General features: G+C 35.9%; 1 protein-coding gene across 3 annotated transcripts; it reads right to left on the bottom strand.

The window, feature by feature from the left end:
• Positions 1-3,704: 3,704 nt before the first annotated feature.
• LOC110689984 lies at positions 3,705-8,770 on the bottom strand. 3 transcript variants are annotated; one of them, XM_021866802.1, is made up of 5 exons: positions 8,072-8,768; positions 5,819-7,801; positions 4,499-5,722; positions 4,362-4,418; positions 3,705-4,257 (listed from the first exon to the last, which is right to left on the bottom strand). In XM_021866802.1, the coding sequence occupies exons 3-5, from the start codon at positions 5,618-5,620 to the stop codon at positions 4,201-4,203; spliced, it is 1,236 nt and encodes a 411-aa protein (XP_021722494.1). In that variant the 5' UTR covers positions 5,621-5,722; positions 5,819-7,801; positions 8,072-8,768; the 3' UTR covers positions 3,705-4,200. The 3 variants fall into 3 exon arrangements, with proteins under 3 accessions (XP_021722494.1, XP_021722493.1, XP_021722495.1); XM_021866801.1 differs by having other exon boundaries at positions 4,499-7,801; positions 8,072-8,770; XM_021866803.1 differs by lacking the exon at positions 5,819-7,801.
• Positions 8,771-17,221: the final 8,451 nt, after the last annotated feature.

Below are 17,221 nucleotides of genomic sequence, written 5' to 3'. Positions count from 1 at the left end.
GTCAAATAATAGGAAGTGATATTCTTCCCTTTGTCATTTAAAGTTATTAAGATGGTTCGTAATAAGCTTTGCATGACATTGATTTCGCAGCATAAATAGCGTATTCAAATCTATAAATAGGGAGAAGTAAGGATGTCCTGGCTTTTTTAAGCCCCAATTTGAGGCAAAGAGCTGAAAAATTATACTATTTACGAGTATTTTAGTTGCCAAATGGGAGGGATCATCCCGACTTACCCACTAAAAAAGAAATGAACAAAAAAGACGGATTTGTTTAAAAAGGAAGGGGGATCCAACTTTCCCATAGAAGAATAAAGAAAGAAAATTAGACATGTTTTCGAAAAGCAAAGATTATTGACTTAATATTTGAATCATCGTGATGACTTGATAGTGAGGTATACGTGTAATAGTGATAATGATCATTTTTTTTTCATGTAGCAATCATGTTCAATCAATGTTCCACGCTTAGAGAAGATGGAGATATCCCACGCAGGCGGACATATTAGTTGCTCATGATAAGTGAGAAGACCAATGCTCAAGAGTTGTAAAAGACATCTAAAGTTGACGTAAAGGCTGTCGATATATCAAATCAATTTATTGTGTTTACTCTTTTTCATTCTAGGAAATGTATATAGAACCTGAATTACCTTGGTAATAAATAGCCCTATTATTAAAAGAAAATAAGATGATTTAATTTGGCAAAGGATATGGAAAACATTGGATTTAGTTTGATTGATTGCTTTACTAACATGATGTAATCAAGCCAATGGCTATCAAGTCATCCAAATCATTTGAAATTTTTTTTATATGATCTTGTAATCATAACTCGACACTTCATGCATTTTATATATGGGCATGACTACTTAATAGTAGGTCCATATGTGCTAAGGCCTAAGATTGGCCATATTTTCATGGAATAATGATTTTGGTATATGGTTATGGTCTACCTCAAGGAGGGTCTTTCTAAGGTCGTAACGTGGCTAGGCTTGGGGTTATAAACAATGGACAGGCTCAAGTATACTCCCAAAATCCCTTACTTTTGGTGCTTCTCAAATTTAAACCTTTCTTCTTTGTGTGGCAAGTTCCTACATTAGGTGCCTTTTCCTTGTCATCTCTCCTTTCTTTTTTTTTTTTTTAACATGTTTTGTTTTGGGTATAGAATGATTTTTTTTTTTTTTGTTTTTTTTTTTTTGCATTTGATTTTTCCTTTTGGGTTTAGACTAACTTTGTGTCCCCCTCTTATGTTTCGTTCCCCCAATTTCCTATTTGTATCTTTGCACCATTCCCATCCCAAGGTATGGAATAATGTAGGTTTAATAACTAAGGCTCAATTGATGAGGCTCAAAAGGGCTGCCAAAAAAGATGGAATTTCTCTAAGGTGAAGAAACGGGATTATATTTATGAAGTTTCAAGTTGCCTCCTGTGTTGGTGAAATCATCATATCCTTTCTTTGTGGTCCTAAAATGGGCCTCTTTTCATTCAATACATCTTGTAAGCCAAAGCTCATCAAGATTCTTTAAAGTGTTGAGTATGTATGCCTTTTGATATTGCCTAATTGTATGTATACGTTTTATTTAATGTGAGCCAATAACAATAAAGAGATTTAAAAGAGAACAAGATAGACATACTTGAATATATATTTTTTATTCTATTAATTAATGAGAGTACAAAATAAGTAGATTCGACAGCATGAATCTCTTAGTCTAACATAAAAAACAAAGGGAAAAAACAAAACAAGACCTAGGGTGCTAGAACTTGAATTGTTGACAACTTCTTGAGATCGCGTCTTCGATCTTTGTCCGTTTCCAACATAGGTGAAATCCTCTCTAAAAATCAAGTCCATCTATATGATTCATGGTTTCATTTATTAAGTCTCTTTCAATTAATATTCCCATAGTATAGACTTTTTGAAATGTGTCTAAACCAAGGTATTGTAAATGGCAATTGTATGGTGGAGATATATTGTCTATGAACTTTGGGACAAGTTCATGATCCAAAGTTCTTTGTGGAATAAGAGCAAACTTTGATCGCCACCTAGAAAATAAGTCAATGAAGCCTTCTTCTTCCCCTTGCTTAAGTAATTTGAGATCGCGCAAGGTAGTTGTGAGCTCATTGTTATCTCCATATTGGGTTAAAAACGCCTTTACAACGTCACTCCAAGTGGAAGTTTGTTTTGCATCGAGGTTTTGAAACCATGATTTAACAGTTGGGTCCAATGAAAGAGGAAAAGTACATGCATATAGGCTTGGCTCAACCCCTTTCAATGCCATAATTCCAATAAAGCTCATTAAGTGGGTCCTAGGATTCTCTGTAACCATAACGGTTGGCAAATCCGTAGTTAAGAACTTTTTTGAGAGAGTTTTGCCACTAGGTTGTGGTGCAAGCTCATAATTGAAGTATTTATTCCCTGAGTTAGCTCGAAAGACAAGTTTCTCCAAGGCCTCTACTCTTTCGGCTCTTGCCTTTTCTTGTAGAATGTCTTCTTTTTTTCTGCTTTTATTTTAGCTTTTTTTGCTTTTTTATAAGCCTTCATTTGGGCTTCTTCTTCTCATAGGGCCTTTAGGTTTTGGAGTTCCTCTCTAAGTTTCTCCAATGCTGCTTTGTCACCCATGATTGGACTAGTATGCAAATGTTGAAGATGATCTAGTAATGCGTGTCACAAGAATTGAGCGCGTTCAGTTAAACCTTTTTCGCCAAGCATTCAAACAATGAATCACCAAAGTTAAAATGATTGTTTTATTTCTTTTTTTAATCCTTGTAATACGAATTCACTTTAAGCAAGTTTGTTGATGAAGAATGTCAAAAAAATTAACGAACAATCATTAATTGAATGTCATGATTTGTGTTGACTTCAACAAGGTAATCATCTAAAGATTTTACTTTAAATGAATTGTTTTCGAAAAAGGTAGAAGATCGAGAAATTCAAGAAATTTGGATTGAAAATGCTCATCAAATTTCAGGAATATTAATCAACCTAAACATACTCCTTCAAATGATCAAATATACTATGGTATTTGTTGATCACTTAGATTACAATAGATATCTATATCACTTTTTTTTCAATTATGATTCTCATATTTCTCATCTTTAAAGGATAATGTTTTACTATTTGCTTAAAAAGAATGATGGCTTCCAAATGTAAAATCCAAGAAATGATTAAATCATTTTCTTGGTTTTATCATTCATTATCTTCTCTCTCTCTTTTTTTTCTTTTTATTTTTTTCTGAGAATAATATTTTTTTTTTGTATCATACTCTCTATTTTTATTATTTTTAATAAAGACATTTCTTTTTTTTTCGTTCTATTTCTCTTTTTTTTTTTTTTTTTTTTTTTTTGTGAGGCAATCATCCCAAGTAAATTTCTCGGGATTTTCTTTTTAAACCATAGAAGAGGTAAATAAATTATACTCTTATATCAAGGTTGACCAATTACAACTAAAAAAATGATGAACACGAAAATAGCCACGTTTAAGAATAAACATATTGATGACGTCCTATTAAGAGATGTGAACTTCTAATGACAAACCCCATAAGAAGTAGGAAAATTTGTAATTATTAAGTCAACCTTTTGGCCGTCCGCTTTTATTACGTCAACCTTTTGATTATTTTTAAACACGTCAACCTTGTACTACTATTAACTTATATTACCGTAAAATAGAAAATGACCTGCAAAAACAGGTTAATTGCTTACGTGGAGTATTAGGTGGAGGTAAAAATGCTGATGTAATTTTCCAAAATTGAAAATTATGTAAATAATAAGTCAATCTTTTGATTCTTTGCTTTTATTACGTCATCCTTCTGATTATTTTTTTAATACGTTAACCTTGTAACATCATTTTTTTTACATCTGATATTTTTTTTTTCAAAAAAAAGACGAATGACGTTTTTTTTTTCTTCTTTAATACAATGAACGCATTTGTATACCCGAATCTAACAAAGAATAATTTTGAGCCTTAATGTGGCACGTATGTGCCTTCTTCAATCCTACCTTGGACCTTTTTTTTCTTTTTTTTTTCATTCAATCTCTTGCTAAGCTTCATTGTATATAATATATTAATAATAATCTAAAACTATGATTTCTCACAAAGAAAGGGTCAGAAGCATACTCTTAAATACATCTCTTAAGTGTATTACATACTCAAGTCCATCAAATAACTTAAATTAGTCTAGTACATAGATAAATTCAATAACAGAAGCATCTTGATCAAACTTGACTTGATTGACTAGTCAGAACCCTTCCGGAGCCTCTTCTACCACTTGCCTGCAAATAAAAACCAAAAAAAAGAGAAAAAAAAACAGATATGTCAAATGTAATTAGAACAAACTAGAGCATAGTGTGAATAACATTAATGAGAAAAAGCTTACATTGGTCATGGGAGTTCCATCTTCTGTAATAAACACACCAACTCCACTTGGAATGACCTGAAAATGAACAAATTACGTTGTTATTAGATGGTGGTCTGAACTATAACAATAACTTACAAATGATGAAGATATCATACTTGTGTGGAGCCTCGACCTCGACCCCTTCCCTTTCCTTTGCTTTGAAAAGCTTGAGTCTGACCTTCACCTTGTTTAGTTGTAGCTCTTCCCCTTCCAGTTCCTCTTCCCTTTGATCCTTGGCCACCTAAAATCATTCTCCCACCTCTACCAATCTGAGCGGGGTGTGCGGTAGTGGTGAAGTGCTCTGGAGTAGGTTGTGCCTGAGGTGTACATGTGGATGCAACCTGACTCAAAGATGTTGTAGTGCTCTTCTTAGGCCTTCCCTTGACTTTCTTAGGTGCTGGTTCTGTCACCTCACTTCCAATTTGACCGCCATTAGGGAATTTTCTTTTGTTATGCCCCTTGACCTTACACAAACTACAAGTCATCTCCATCCCATGTCTTCTTAAAGTCCCAGGTTTCTTTTTATCCTCAAATAGATCTTTTATCCTGTTTTTTCTTGGCCTTCCTGGTCCCACCTTGATTGCAGGGGGGCCTAACCTCATGTTCACTTTTGGCCAATGCCTCTCCCCAGCACAAGGTGGTATGTTTCCTGCATATGATCTCAAATAATCCTCCCTCGTAAACCAGTGGTCTGCATAATCCTCAGGTTGTTTATGTAAGAAGAAAATACATGCGACAACATGACAACAAGGTACTCCTGTCATCTCCCACTTTCTACATGTACAAGTCTTAGCTTCTAAGTCTACATTAAGCTGATCTAAGTTATGCCTAACATTGAACAGAGTGTTTGTGGAAGGTGAAACATCATAACAAGCTGCCTTGGTCTTTTCTTTCTCTAATATAGCTTGAATTCTAGGGCAAAGGGTTGAGGTTTGCTTCTCCATATACTTTGTTTTAGAAACTAATCTTTCCATTAATGCTACCCTTATATCCTCTAACATATAAACCAAATGCTTAGTTCTAGCATTAATTATATATCCATTAAAAGTCTCTGCCATATTATTGGTAATAGCATCTGACCTCATGGTAGTGGATAAGAAAGCTCTACAAAATAACTCTGGTTTGTATGTAGTAAAGGCCTTAGCAGCTTCTTCGTTTGCATCACTCAATTCTTTTAGTGAATCATTATAATCAGCTTCATTGTAGGATTTAGCAACCTTCCAAAATAACAATTTCATCTCATCCCCTTTATATGCTTTGTGCCAATGTGCAAAAATGTGTCTTGCACAATGCCTATGTTCAGCCTTAGGAAATACAGTGCTAACAGCATTCAATATAGCCTTCACATAGAAAATCACAAAATGTAAGTTAAGTAGTGAAACATATGCATGCTTAAACATGAAATAAATAAAACTAGAGAAAAAAAAATTACTTACAATGTGTTCATCAGAAATTATGTAAATTCCAGTGCCATCTCCTAGTTGGAGGCAAGCTTTAAGATGGTTGAAAAACCATTCCCATGAAAGATTATTTTCTCCTTCAACTGCGGCCTAAGCTATGGGAAACATTTGCTCATTTCCGTCCCTACCAACTGCACTTATTATTTAACCACCAAGAAAAGTCTTTAAGAAGGCAGCATCCACACAAATGATAGGCCTACACCCATCCTTCCACCCTTTCTTAAGACCCTCGAAACATGTGAAAAATCTCTGGAACACAGGGGGATCGGTTTGTTTATTTCCACCACACACAATCTCTAACACAGATCCAGGACTAGCCAACTGCAATGCCTCTCTATACCTCCCAATCTTACTATAATGATCTCTCATAGATCCATGCAACAACTTGTGAGTTGCATATTTAATCTTGTATGCAAAATCTCTGGTCACCAACACTAGCCTAGCCTTAAACACCTCTAACAATTGCTTGGCCACCCATGTAGACTTAAGTTGTCTATTCTTTTTCATATCTCTGTTACAGGTATGTTTATCCCTCACAACCCTCACTATGAAACTAGCTTTATGAGAATGCCAAGAACCATAAAGATAAAATGGACAGTTAGGCACACACTTATAACCTAATTCTTGTCTCCTTTTCGTAGAGCTGATCCTTATAAATAAATTCCTACCATTCAATATAGATAACTTAGCCACAACCTCTTTAAATGCTTCCCTACTAGGAAACCTTAACCCGACCTTCCACTTAAACCCCTTGAAGTCAGTTTCAGAATTCACTAACATCCCCCTTCTTGATCTTCTTTCAGATCTGTCCTCATTATCACTCTCTGGTGGAGTATGTATGTCATCCTCACTGTCAAAGTACTCGGAGTCATTACCTTCACCATCAACTTCACTTGCAACCTCATTCCCTTGATCTTCTTGTTCATTATTTTGTGAACTAAGCTTACATTCAGCTGCCTCCTTCTGGAGTTGCAAAGCAACATCAACTAGTTTAGAGTTCACCACCTTCACTTTATTTACAACATCCTTGTACTCATCATCACTATTATCACTCTCATTATCAAGTATGCCATCAACAAACTGCTCTTCTACTTCCTCTAAACCCCCATAAATCCCTTCATTCTCTTCATCTATATCATAATCATAGAAAACTTCTTCATCACTTCCAACAAAATCTTCATCAGGTTCATAAGGCACATATGATTTAGTGCTCTCACTTATATCACTAACCAGAGCATCCCAACCTAAAGGACTGTCTGGCCTATGATCTGTCCAATCATAATCATCAATTGAAGTATCTACTTGACGAAGGGTTGATTTGGAAAAATTTGAATATGTAGGATTTTGAGCTTCTGATGTGAGACTTGGTTTAGTAGAAGTAGATAAGGGTGGATGTTGTATTTTTTGAGAGCATGTGGAGGGTTGCTTTTAGCATTTATCGACAGATGTTTCCACACTATTTTTTTGTTGGTCTGGAGTCTTTTTTGGGGGGGAGGTCCTCTTTACAGCATCAAGTGGGACCCTTTCTGGTATTAATTTTTTAAAAGTTAAGGTAGAAGAAGATGCTTTAGATGGTTGTGTTTTGGGGGGACCATTTTCTGTATGACTGGAGGCCATATTCAAGTCCACAAATAAATGCACAACATACACATTTACAACCTTGAATTTCACAGCTAACTTTGCCATTTCCACAACTTCGGTATCACTAAAAATTTTCCTTAACCCATCTTCCAATTTCAACCCAGGCATTAAGTATAAAATTTCATCAACATTGTTGTAACCACCACTCTTCTTAGCCAAGTCAACCACATCAAAATAACTCATCTCATCAGGATCAAGGTCAAATGTTTTACTATCTCCTCCAAAATACACCAATTGCCCATCATCTATCACTTTAAACTGACCACCATGCCAAAATCTTAATGTCACAGTATCAAACAATTGGTCCACCATTTTCACCTAAATTGATATTTATATGATTCAATATTAGATTGATTAAATAAAAATTAACACACAATTAAAATTACTTGGTTTAATTCCCTTTAATTTCACATCACTAATTACAATCACATAGTCATAATCCCTAATTCCCAATTTTCCCCCAATTTTAAAAATCCCTAGATAATTCCCAAATTTTGCAATTTAATTAAGCAATCACCATAAATTCTATCAACTACACCAATTACACATTAAACACACAAATTAGGAGATTTAATTTCGCAAACTAACCTTAAATTTTTCCAATTATGCTCGAAACGTCTTCTACGGCACGCACCACTTGGAATATGGAGTGTGTTTTAATGGAGTTTAAAGATAAAAGATGAATATAAGGTGATTAAAGGAATGAAGGAAAATTAAAGGAAGAATTGAATAGTATTGTGTTTAATGGAGAGTAGTAGTATGATGATGAAAGGAACATGGTGAAAAGGAGGATCGTGAATTTAGAAATTTGGAGTATAATAGTACTAGGTCTTTTTTTTAATTAAAATTGGAGTATAGTGTTGATGAGTTGGCAATATTAAGTGATAATTTTTAATTTTTGTAGGGGTTTAAATGCCAAGTCAGATTTTCTATCTCATAAGTTCAAAAAATGTGAAGGGTTTAACAGGTAATCAGTAAATAAACGTAATATAAATTAATAGTAGTACAAGGTTGACGTGTTTAAAAATAATCAAAAGGTTGACGTAATAAAAGCGGACGGCCAAAAGGTTGAATTAATAATTACAAATTTTCCTAAGAAGTATTGTCATTAGCTTGATTATAAAGTACGTAAACGAATCATCATAATAAAAAATAGTATCGCGCGCAATTTTCCGTCTTGCGCTAAGGTGGAAAGTGCAACTTCAAGAGTAGAATCTGCCACATGCGGTTTTTTTTTTTTTTTGGCGAAAACGCAAAAAGAACGGTAAAAAAACATTTTATTTTATTTTTATTTTTTTTTTCCAAAAACACAAAAGGATTGATAAAAAACATTTTTTTTTTCAAATTTATTTTTTTTTTTTTTGAAAAAAACGAAAACGACGATCAAAGTAAAGGTAACTAAGTTAGACAACGTGGTTAGCCAAAGACATATTTTGAGCACCTACTTAACGATTAACCTTGAAGCGGTAATATCGTTTTCTCCGTATGATATTGCTCGTAACGAGTCAAAGTCAACGTTGAACAATGGGCGCGTGCATGACACAGAGTTGCACAGAGGTGCCGCGCGCAACTTCAGAACTTGCGCTTGGAGGGTGCGCATAACTTTTACGGTTGCGCGTGCCACCTGGTAGGTTCGACATTTTTTTTTTTTTGGTCGAACCATAATGTTTGCGAATTTTTTTAATTACATTTCTAGGTAACAAGTTGGAATTAGTTAGGTTAGACACGAAGCACATATTCATGTATTCACATAAGCACATAAAAGTGTTTGGGAAGAGAGAAGAAAAAGAAGTATGATAGTAAGAGAAGTTGAGAAATTAGGGTTTTGAGAATAATAGGGTTTTCATTCTGAGTTTTTCGGTCCTCGTAATGCTGAACGAAGACCCCTATTTATAGGCGTAAGGATCTAGGTTTAGGATTTTAGAGCCGCGCCGTCAAGTGGCGCGCGCAACTCTTTGAGTCACGCTGGGTTCCGCGCGCATCTCAATGAGTTGCGCGCGCAAGGTGCGCGCAACTGATTGAGTTGCGCTGGTTTGCGGTTTGCCTTATACGAAAACGCGTTTTTAAAACTTCCTTAACTTTTGATTGCGGAGTCGGATTAAGGCGTTTGAGATATCATTCGAAAGATCTGAATGTTTACTTTCCAACGCCGTTAGAATAAGGTTAAAATATGTTATGGATCAAAAGTTATAGCCGTGCACGGGTGTCGGTTTTAGGACCCGGTTTAGTGTTTTGATCATAACTTTTTCGTTTTGGCTTGGAATTGGGCTTATAATATGCTGTTGGAAAGCTCTTTAAAAGGGCTATCCATTTGTATAGGCTTGCACGAGAATTTTATTGTTGGGTTATCTATTTGGCTCGGTTTTCAACAATGTAGGTTCCATTGGATCCAATCATTGCATTTAACGAATTTGGGTCCGTTATAAATCAAGTTTAAACATGTATGAACACGTTTTAGGCCTAAATAGTAATCAAACAAGGCTATAAGATAACTTGGTCTCAAATATGGGTTTTACCTTACTTCATAATGCTTTTCATAGTCCATAAACATTTCAACTTTGATCTAAGATGAAGAACGAATTTTTGTAACATCATCGCACTTCCTTTCGGGACAAGAGGCCAAAAGTAGGTGTCTACACTTTCGTGTTTACGAAATATTTTAAGTCTTTCTAACCTTAAAAATTAATTGCATATTTATGGTGGTTATGTAATTGGTTCAATACATATTTTATATGCAATTTTAAACCTCTTTAGGCATGATTACTTGGTGGTAATTTGTGTTTGAAAGCATGATTTTATTTTTCACATAATTGCAAATTAATTGCATCAAGTATGAAATTTTTGTTCTTTGAGGCTTCTAATTACTAAGATTCAATCTTTAATTATGTTAAGTTATTGAAACTTTGAGTTACTAAATTCCGTGAATTTTGTTGAACTTTGTTGATTTAATCATTTTTTAGTTGATTGGAATCATAAAGTTTGAAACTTGTGTTAGAAATTTGTTTATCTTCATATTGGAAGATATAATTTTTCAAGGATTCACAAGTATTAAAGTTGGAATCTTTATTGAACTTATGTTCATTTTTCCAACTCCCTTTTATTTTGTAAAAATCTCAAGATTAATTTAAATTGATTAAATTAATAGTGAGTAATTGCCCTCTTTTTTTTGTTGCACCAAGTTAAACCAATTTTATTAAAGAATGGTTCTTGGAAATAATTTTGGTTGAGTGCACTTGGATGGATTTTATTTGAGTAAGACTTGCTTAATTTTCATTTTGCACATTACATTAGTTCTAACAATAATTTATAATTAATTTATAAGTCATGCGAAACTCGGCTTGAAAAACCCGAGAGTATGGCACGCAAACTAAGACAACACCCTTCGGCTTGGTGCGCATGTGGCTGCCAAGGGCTGGTGCTTGGTGCGCGCCAATGATGGTGCGTGGCTGGTGCGTCCGAGGCAGCAAGTAGCACTGCCAAAGCAGCAACGTGCCGCAACAGCATTGTTGTACGCGCTAGCAGCTGCTTGGTGCGGGCTTGCTGCTCGTGTGCGGCTTAGTGCGGCAGTGGTGTGCGGGGGAAGTGCTGCTAGGCTTGCGGCATGGTGCGCATAGCTAGCAAGCTTGTGCGGCCTCGTGGCTTGTGTTCTTGCACGCCTCATAGAAGAGTCGACGCATATGCAGTATTCTAAGCTATGGGTGTGACGCTTAGCATGGGTCACGGCTCTGCGCACCTTCCTTTAATTAGCACATATACCACGGTTTTAAGGCGATATTATTACTTTGCGTTTTAGACGTTTTATTTATTTTAATTAAATTTGTTTATTTTAATTAAAATTTTGGAGGCTAGGCCTCGGTTTTTATGAGCGGCATTTGCAAAATTTTATTTTGGCAAATAATTGGGTTTTATCGGCTTAATTAATTGGATTAATTAAGATGAATGCGGAATTTAGTGGGAGATTCAAATATTAATTGTGCTTATTTACATAATCAGTTGAAACAACTTTGACTAGTTTTAATTATGCGTGTAAATTGGATTAACCACCTAGATTAGTTACTAGTTATCGAGTGTTTATGCATTGCTACTTGTTTATTGTTGTGAAATGCATGGGCCATTCACAAATAGTTAATGGATGAATGGAATGTATATTCTCTCACAGGTTTTATAAAAATGGCAACTAGTGGAGCCCGATTAAGATAGAAAATACGGATTGCAATCTGTGATGTATTTTTGTAAATCTAAATACGGTCTGCGTACCGTTGAGTATTTTTGTACCTTAATATTTAGATTAGTCCTAATCGTAGATACTAGTAGTTGCATAATTTTGGTCAAGTCTTGAAGACGAAGGTTCTTGGAAGACAAAGCCATGAAGTTGCAAAAGAAGACCTTTTGGAGACTTGAAGAATTCAAGGGGTCATGCTAGTTGGCAATATGCATCAAGATGCTTATGCTTTATATATTTATGATCATTTATATATGAATTGTATTTTAGATGCATGTTTAGGATTTCAAATGTTGCGATGATTAATTAAGTTCACTTAAATCAACCAACATAGAAACCCTAGGTCCCTAAATATTGAGTAAAATTGTCATTCCAAAACAACAGTTATCGACCTATTGAGAGTAGTGATGGGCTACGCCAAAGAGAGGCATCACTACTACTACCTAGACTCATAAGGCATACCGGGTATGCAAGTTGGTTTTGGTTGTACTCAACGATATGAGTGATGGAGTCCTAACATGTCGTGGCAAAGTTAATAAATTATTAAGAGAGCATCAAATGCGACGATTTATTTAACCAAGAGTGGCTTGGAGCCATTAGCAAAGCGTTGCTTACCTTGGGAGATTGAGTGCTAAGACAAGCCAAAGCATGCTTAGCCACTCTTTGTTTCCTTGGATCTTGGAATCGACTTATTTTCACTAAAAGGGGACAATTTTTAAGTGTGAATAAGACGTTAAATAAATTTGAAATATGCATGAATTAAAATTCAATCTTATTTAAGTATTATGAATGGTTCATTAAAATTCTTTTATGTAGAATCATGTCTTTGAGTAACTAAAACAACCAGTTTTCATTACGCTCAATTCTCGACAAGGAGAAGTTGAGTGGGCCAAATTTTCTTGATTGGCAAAGAAATTTGTGAATTTTTGTCATGCAAGAGCAAAAGGAATATGTGCTTGATGAGGAAATGCCTGATACTCCTAATGAGGATGTGACTCAGGCTGCCCTAAACTGATGGCAAAGTGCCAATCAGGATGTCAAATGCATCATGTTGGCTACAATGTCTCCAGAGCTTCAAAAGACTTTTTTTGAAAAGGAGACAGCTTTTGAGATAATTTTTGAGCTGCAGAATATGTTCCAAGAGCAGGCCCAAACGGAAGGTTTGAAACCCACAGACAGATTCTTGAGAGCAAGCTCAAGAAAGGAGAGTCAGTCAGCCCACATGTACTCAAAATGATAGGATTATGTGAGAACATGGGTAGGCTTGATGTGGGGTATTCAACCGAGATGGAAATTGACATCATTCTCCACTCGCTGCACAAAGGCTATGATCAGTTCAAGACGAACAATTATATGCACATCATGATGAAAACCCTAACTGAGTTCATGGTATGTTGAAGCAAGCCGAGCAAACGGTCAAGGATGAGGGAAAACATTATATGCTCATGGTGAAAAAGGGCAAGACGTTCAAGCACATGGGCAAAAAGAAGAAAGGCTTCAAGGGGAAAGGTAAGAAGAACTTTCCGCCTAAGCCGAAAGCTACCAAGTACAACAAGGAAAAGAAGGTAGCATCTTATAAATCTGATTCCGAATGCTTCTATTTTAAGAAGAAGGGACATTAGAAGAGAGATTGCCTCAAATTCAAGGAAGATAAGAAGAAAGGAACTGTTGCTTTTAAATCAGGTATATTTGTTTAGACTTAAACTTCACTAGCTCAACATCATGGGTATTAGATACCGGATGTGGATCACACCTTTGTTCCAATTCTTAAGGACTAAGGAACGTTAGGAAGCTAGAGAAGGGAGAGGTTGAACTCCGGGTCGGCAATGAAGCCAGAATTGCAGCCGTATCCGTTGGAACTCTCTGTTTGTCTTTGCCCTCTGGGATTTTTTTAGAACTTTATAGTTGTTACAATTTTCCCAACATTACCAAAAACATCATTTCAATTTAGTCATTGGACGCCAAAGGTTTTGAATTTCGAGTAAAAGACAATGAATGTTCGTTTTATCTCGATAATGTTTTGTATGATATCGTACATTCTGAAAATGGTCTTTATGTACTTTCTTTGGACAAACAAGTTAATAATGTGAATAATACTACCAAAAGAGCTAATACCATTAAATCAAATCAAACTTGTGGCATTGTCGTCTTGGCCACATTAACATCAAGCGCATCAAGAAGTTTCTTCAAGAAGGCGTTCTTGACTCTTTAGATTTAGAATCTTTTGAGAATTGCGAAGGATGTTTATAAGGCAAGATGATAAAGCAGTCATTCTCCAAGTTGGGAGAAAGAGCAGGTGACTTATTAGGTCTAATACATACCGATGTATGTGGACCAATAAGCTCCGCCACAAGAAACGGACATCGATATTTCATCACTTTCAAAGACGACTATAGTAGATATGGCTATGTCTACCTAATATCGCACAAATCTGAATCGTTTGACAAGTTCAAAGAATTTCATAGTGAAGTGGAAAATCATCTTAGCAAGAAAATCAAAGCCCTTCGATCGGATTGAGGTGGTGAATACTTAAGCCAAGAATTTGATGACCATTTGAAAGATCATGGTATACTTTCAAAGATGACATCTCCAGGAACTCCATAATGGAACGGAGTATCCGAACGGAGAAATCGAACCTTGTTAGACATGGTACGATTAACCACGGGTCTTAGTGAACTTCCTATCTCTTTCTGGGGACACGCACTTTTAACTACGGCGCTAACACTAAACCGTGCTCCATCGAAAGCTGTAGAAAATACTCCATACGAGTTATGGACGAACAAACCTCCTAGGTTGACTTTTTTAAAGATATGGGGATGCGAAGCATATGTTAAGAAATTATCTTTTGACAAATTGCATCCCAAATCTGATAAGGTTTACTTTGTGGGCTACCCAAAAGAAAGCAAAGGGTATTACTTCTACAAAAAATCGGAGAACAAAGTGTTAATTGCTCGCGATGGTGTCTTTTTGGAGAAGGAGCACCTCTCCAAAATGACAAGTGGGAGGAAAATCGAACTCGACGAAGTTTGTGCGGATAAGCAACAAAATCAAAATGATAGTCAAAGTGCTCAAGCAGCATTTGTTGACGAAGATCAAAATGACCAAAATATGCAAAGTCGAACCGACAATGCAAATGCTCAGTCCATTACCCTACGTAGGTCTTAGAGGCCGAGATCTCAACCTAATAGATATCTTGGATTGTTTTTAACCGAGAATCAGGACATCCTAATCATGGATGGAGATGAACCGATAACCTACAAGAAAGCGATGGCAAGCACCTACTCTGCTATATGGCAAGAGGCCATGAGATCTAAAATGGATTCCATGTTTGAAAATCAAGTCTAGAACTTGGTTGACTTACCCAAAGGCTACACACCTATCGGATGTAAGTGTATTTTCAAGTTGAAAAGCAACAAAGATGGAAATGTATTCATTTACAAATCTAGATTGGTAGCAAAAGGTTATAGACAAGTTCATGGTATTGCTTACAATGAAACCTTTTCTCCAATCGCAATGCTTAAATCCGTTTGGATACTCCTAGCGATTGCTTCATATTACAATAATGAAATATGGCAAATGGACATTAAAACAGCCTTCGTAAATGGTATTTTAGAAGAAACTATGTATATAACACAGCCTGAAGATTTGGTCGACCAAAAAAACGTTGGAAAGGTATGCAAGCTTAAGAAATCCATTTATGGATTAAAGCAAGAAAGAAGAAGTTGGACTCTGCGATTTGATGAAGCCATTAGTAAGTTTGGTTTTATCAAGAATCCAAATGAGTCTTGTGTTTACAATAAGGTCAGTGGGAGTGACATCGCCTTCCTAGTCTTATATGTTGATGACATTTTGCTCATTGGAAATAGCATTCCATTCTTAGAGTCTATAAAGGCTTGGCTTGGAAATTTTTTTTCAATGAAAGATTTAGGAAAGGCTTAGTACATACTAGGCATCAAATCTATAGGGATAGATCAAAAAGGATGATAGGATTGAGTCAAAGTATTTATATTGATAAGGTACTAGCTCGATTCTGCATGGAAGGAGCCAAGAGAGGCCACCTACCCATGTCGCATGGCATAACCCTAAGCAAGAAGCAGTGTCCAAAGACACCTGACAAGTGAGAAAGGATGAATCAGATTCCATATGCTTCGCTTATTGGATCGATCATGTATGCCATGATATGTACTAGGTTAGATGTGTCGTATGCCTTGAGCGTTAGGAGTTGATATCAATCAAATCCAGGAAAGGCGCATTAGACTGTGGCCAAGAATATCCTAAAGACCTAAAAAGGAACAAGGATAAATTCCTGGTCTATGGTGGCAAAGATGAATTAGTTGTTGAGGGTTATATCGACGCAAGCTTCCAGAAAGGCAGAGATGAATTCAATTCACAGACTGGTACATATTCTGTATTAATGGAGGAGAGTTTAGTTGGAAGAGTGCTAAGCAAAGAACAACTGCAGATTCTACAACTGAAGCCAAATACTTGGAAGCATCTTAAGCAGATAAGGAGGCAGTTTGGATTCGCAAGTTCATTGGTGAACTTGGTGTTGTACCCTCTATCGAGGGACCAATAGACCTTTATTGTGACAACAATGAAGCTATTGCTCAGGCCAGAGAGCAAAGAGAACATCTGAAGGGCGAACATGTCAAGCAGTAGTTTCTCATGATTCGAGAATGGAAATCAGAAGGTGAAATTAAAATTTGTAAAGTGGGATCAAATGACAATGTAGCCAATCCACTGACTAAACCATTGCCTCAAGTGAATCTCAACAAGCACGTTAAGGCAATGGGAATCAAGCACATCAGGGATTGGCTTTGATTTCTTTATTTTAGTGTTTTAATTAATTTTAGACAATTTTAATGTAAAGCACTATGTTGAACAATTCAGTTTTAGGGTAATTAAATTTTTTAATGTTATTTAAATCACTCTGTTGACTTTTTATTGTGGTTTAGAATTAAATAATGAGTCCATTCGATTCTTAGAATATTCAAAATAGGGTATCAAGACCAGTCTTGGTAGGAAAACACCTATTCAGTGAACATTGAATATTATAATCGAAAATTATCCCTAATCGAGGTCATTTAAACGATGGACAATTAACGACCAATTGAGATTAGTGTGTAGTTTGACTTATAGCACCGTTTCTTGTGCTACAAGGACATGATCGTCATGAATCATTTACACATGTATTGGTTTAGAACCATACTGGATCGACCTATGAGAATACTTTAAGAGATTGAAAATCGTCATAAGTATACCTCTCATTATTGCTATCGGGACCTTTTTTCTGCGATCATGAGTATTGTGAGCTTTCTTGTTTGAGTACTAGTCCGCTTTGATGATTATAAAACGTCTGCCGTAATGGGGGATTATAACGACTTCACTCGGGCGGCTAGGTCCTCTCAGTAAGAGAAGCTACATTATAAGACTGGAAATGTCCCCCTACTAAAAATAGGAAGATGTCTTTGTTGTTTACAAGGCCTCTGTAGAGCGAGATTGTAAAATTGCATGGC

This window comes from Chenopodium quinoa, unplaced genomic scaffold, assembly GCF_001683475.1.
Source record: "Chenopodium quinoa cultivar QQ74 unplaced genomic scaffold, ASM168347v1, whole genome shotgun sequence".
NCBI lineage: Eukaryota > Viridiplantae > Streptophyta > Magnoliopsida > Caryophyllales > Amaranthaceae > Chenopodium > Chenopodium quinoa.
This window is presented reverse-complemented; position numbering and strand designations above follow the sequence as displayed.

Coding starts and splice junctions, on each gene's coding strand:
- LOC110689984 (XM_021866801.1), bottom strand. CDS start 5,782: ATGTTTAAGCATGCATATGTTTCACTACTTAACTTACATTTTGTGATT. Junction 4,419..4,498: donor GAGGTCGAGGCTCCACACAA/GTATGATATCTT, acceptor GTTCATTTTCAG/GTCATTCCAAGTGGAGTTGG. Junction 4,258..4,361: donor ATGGAACTCCCATGACCAAT/GTAAGCTTTTTC, acceptor TTTTATTTGCAG/GCAAGTGGTAGAAGAGGCTC.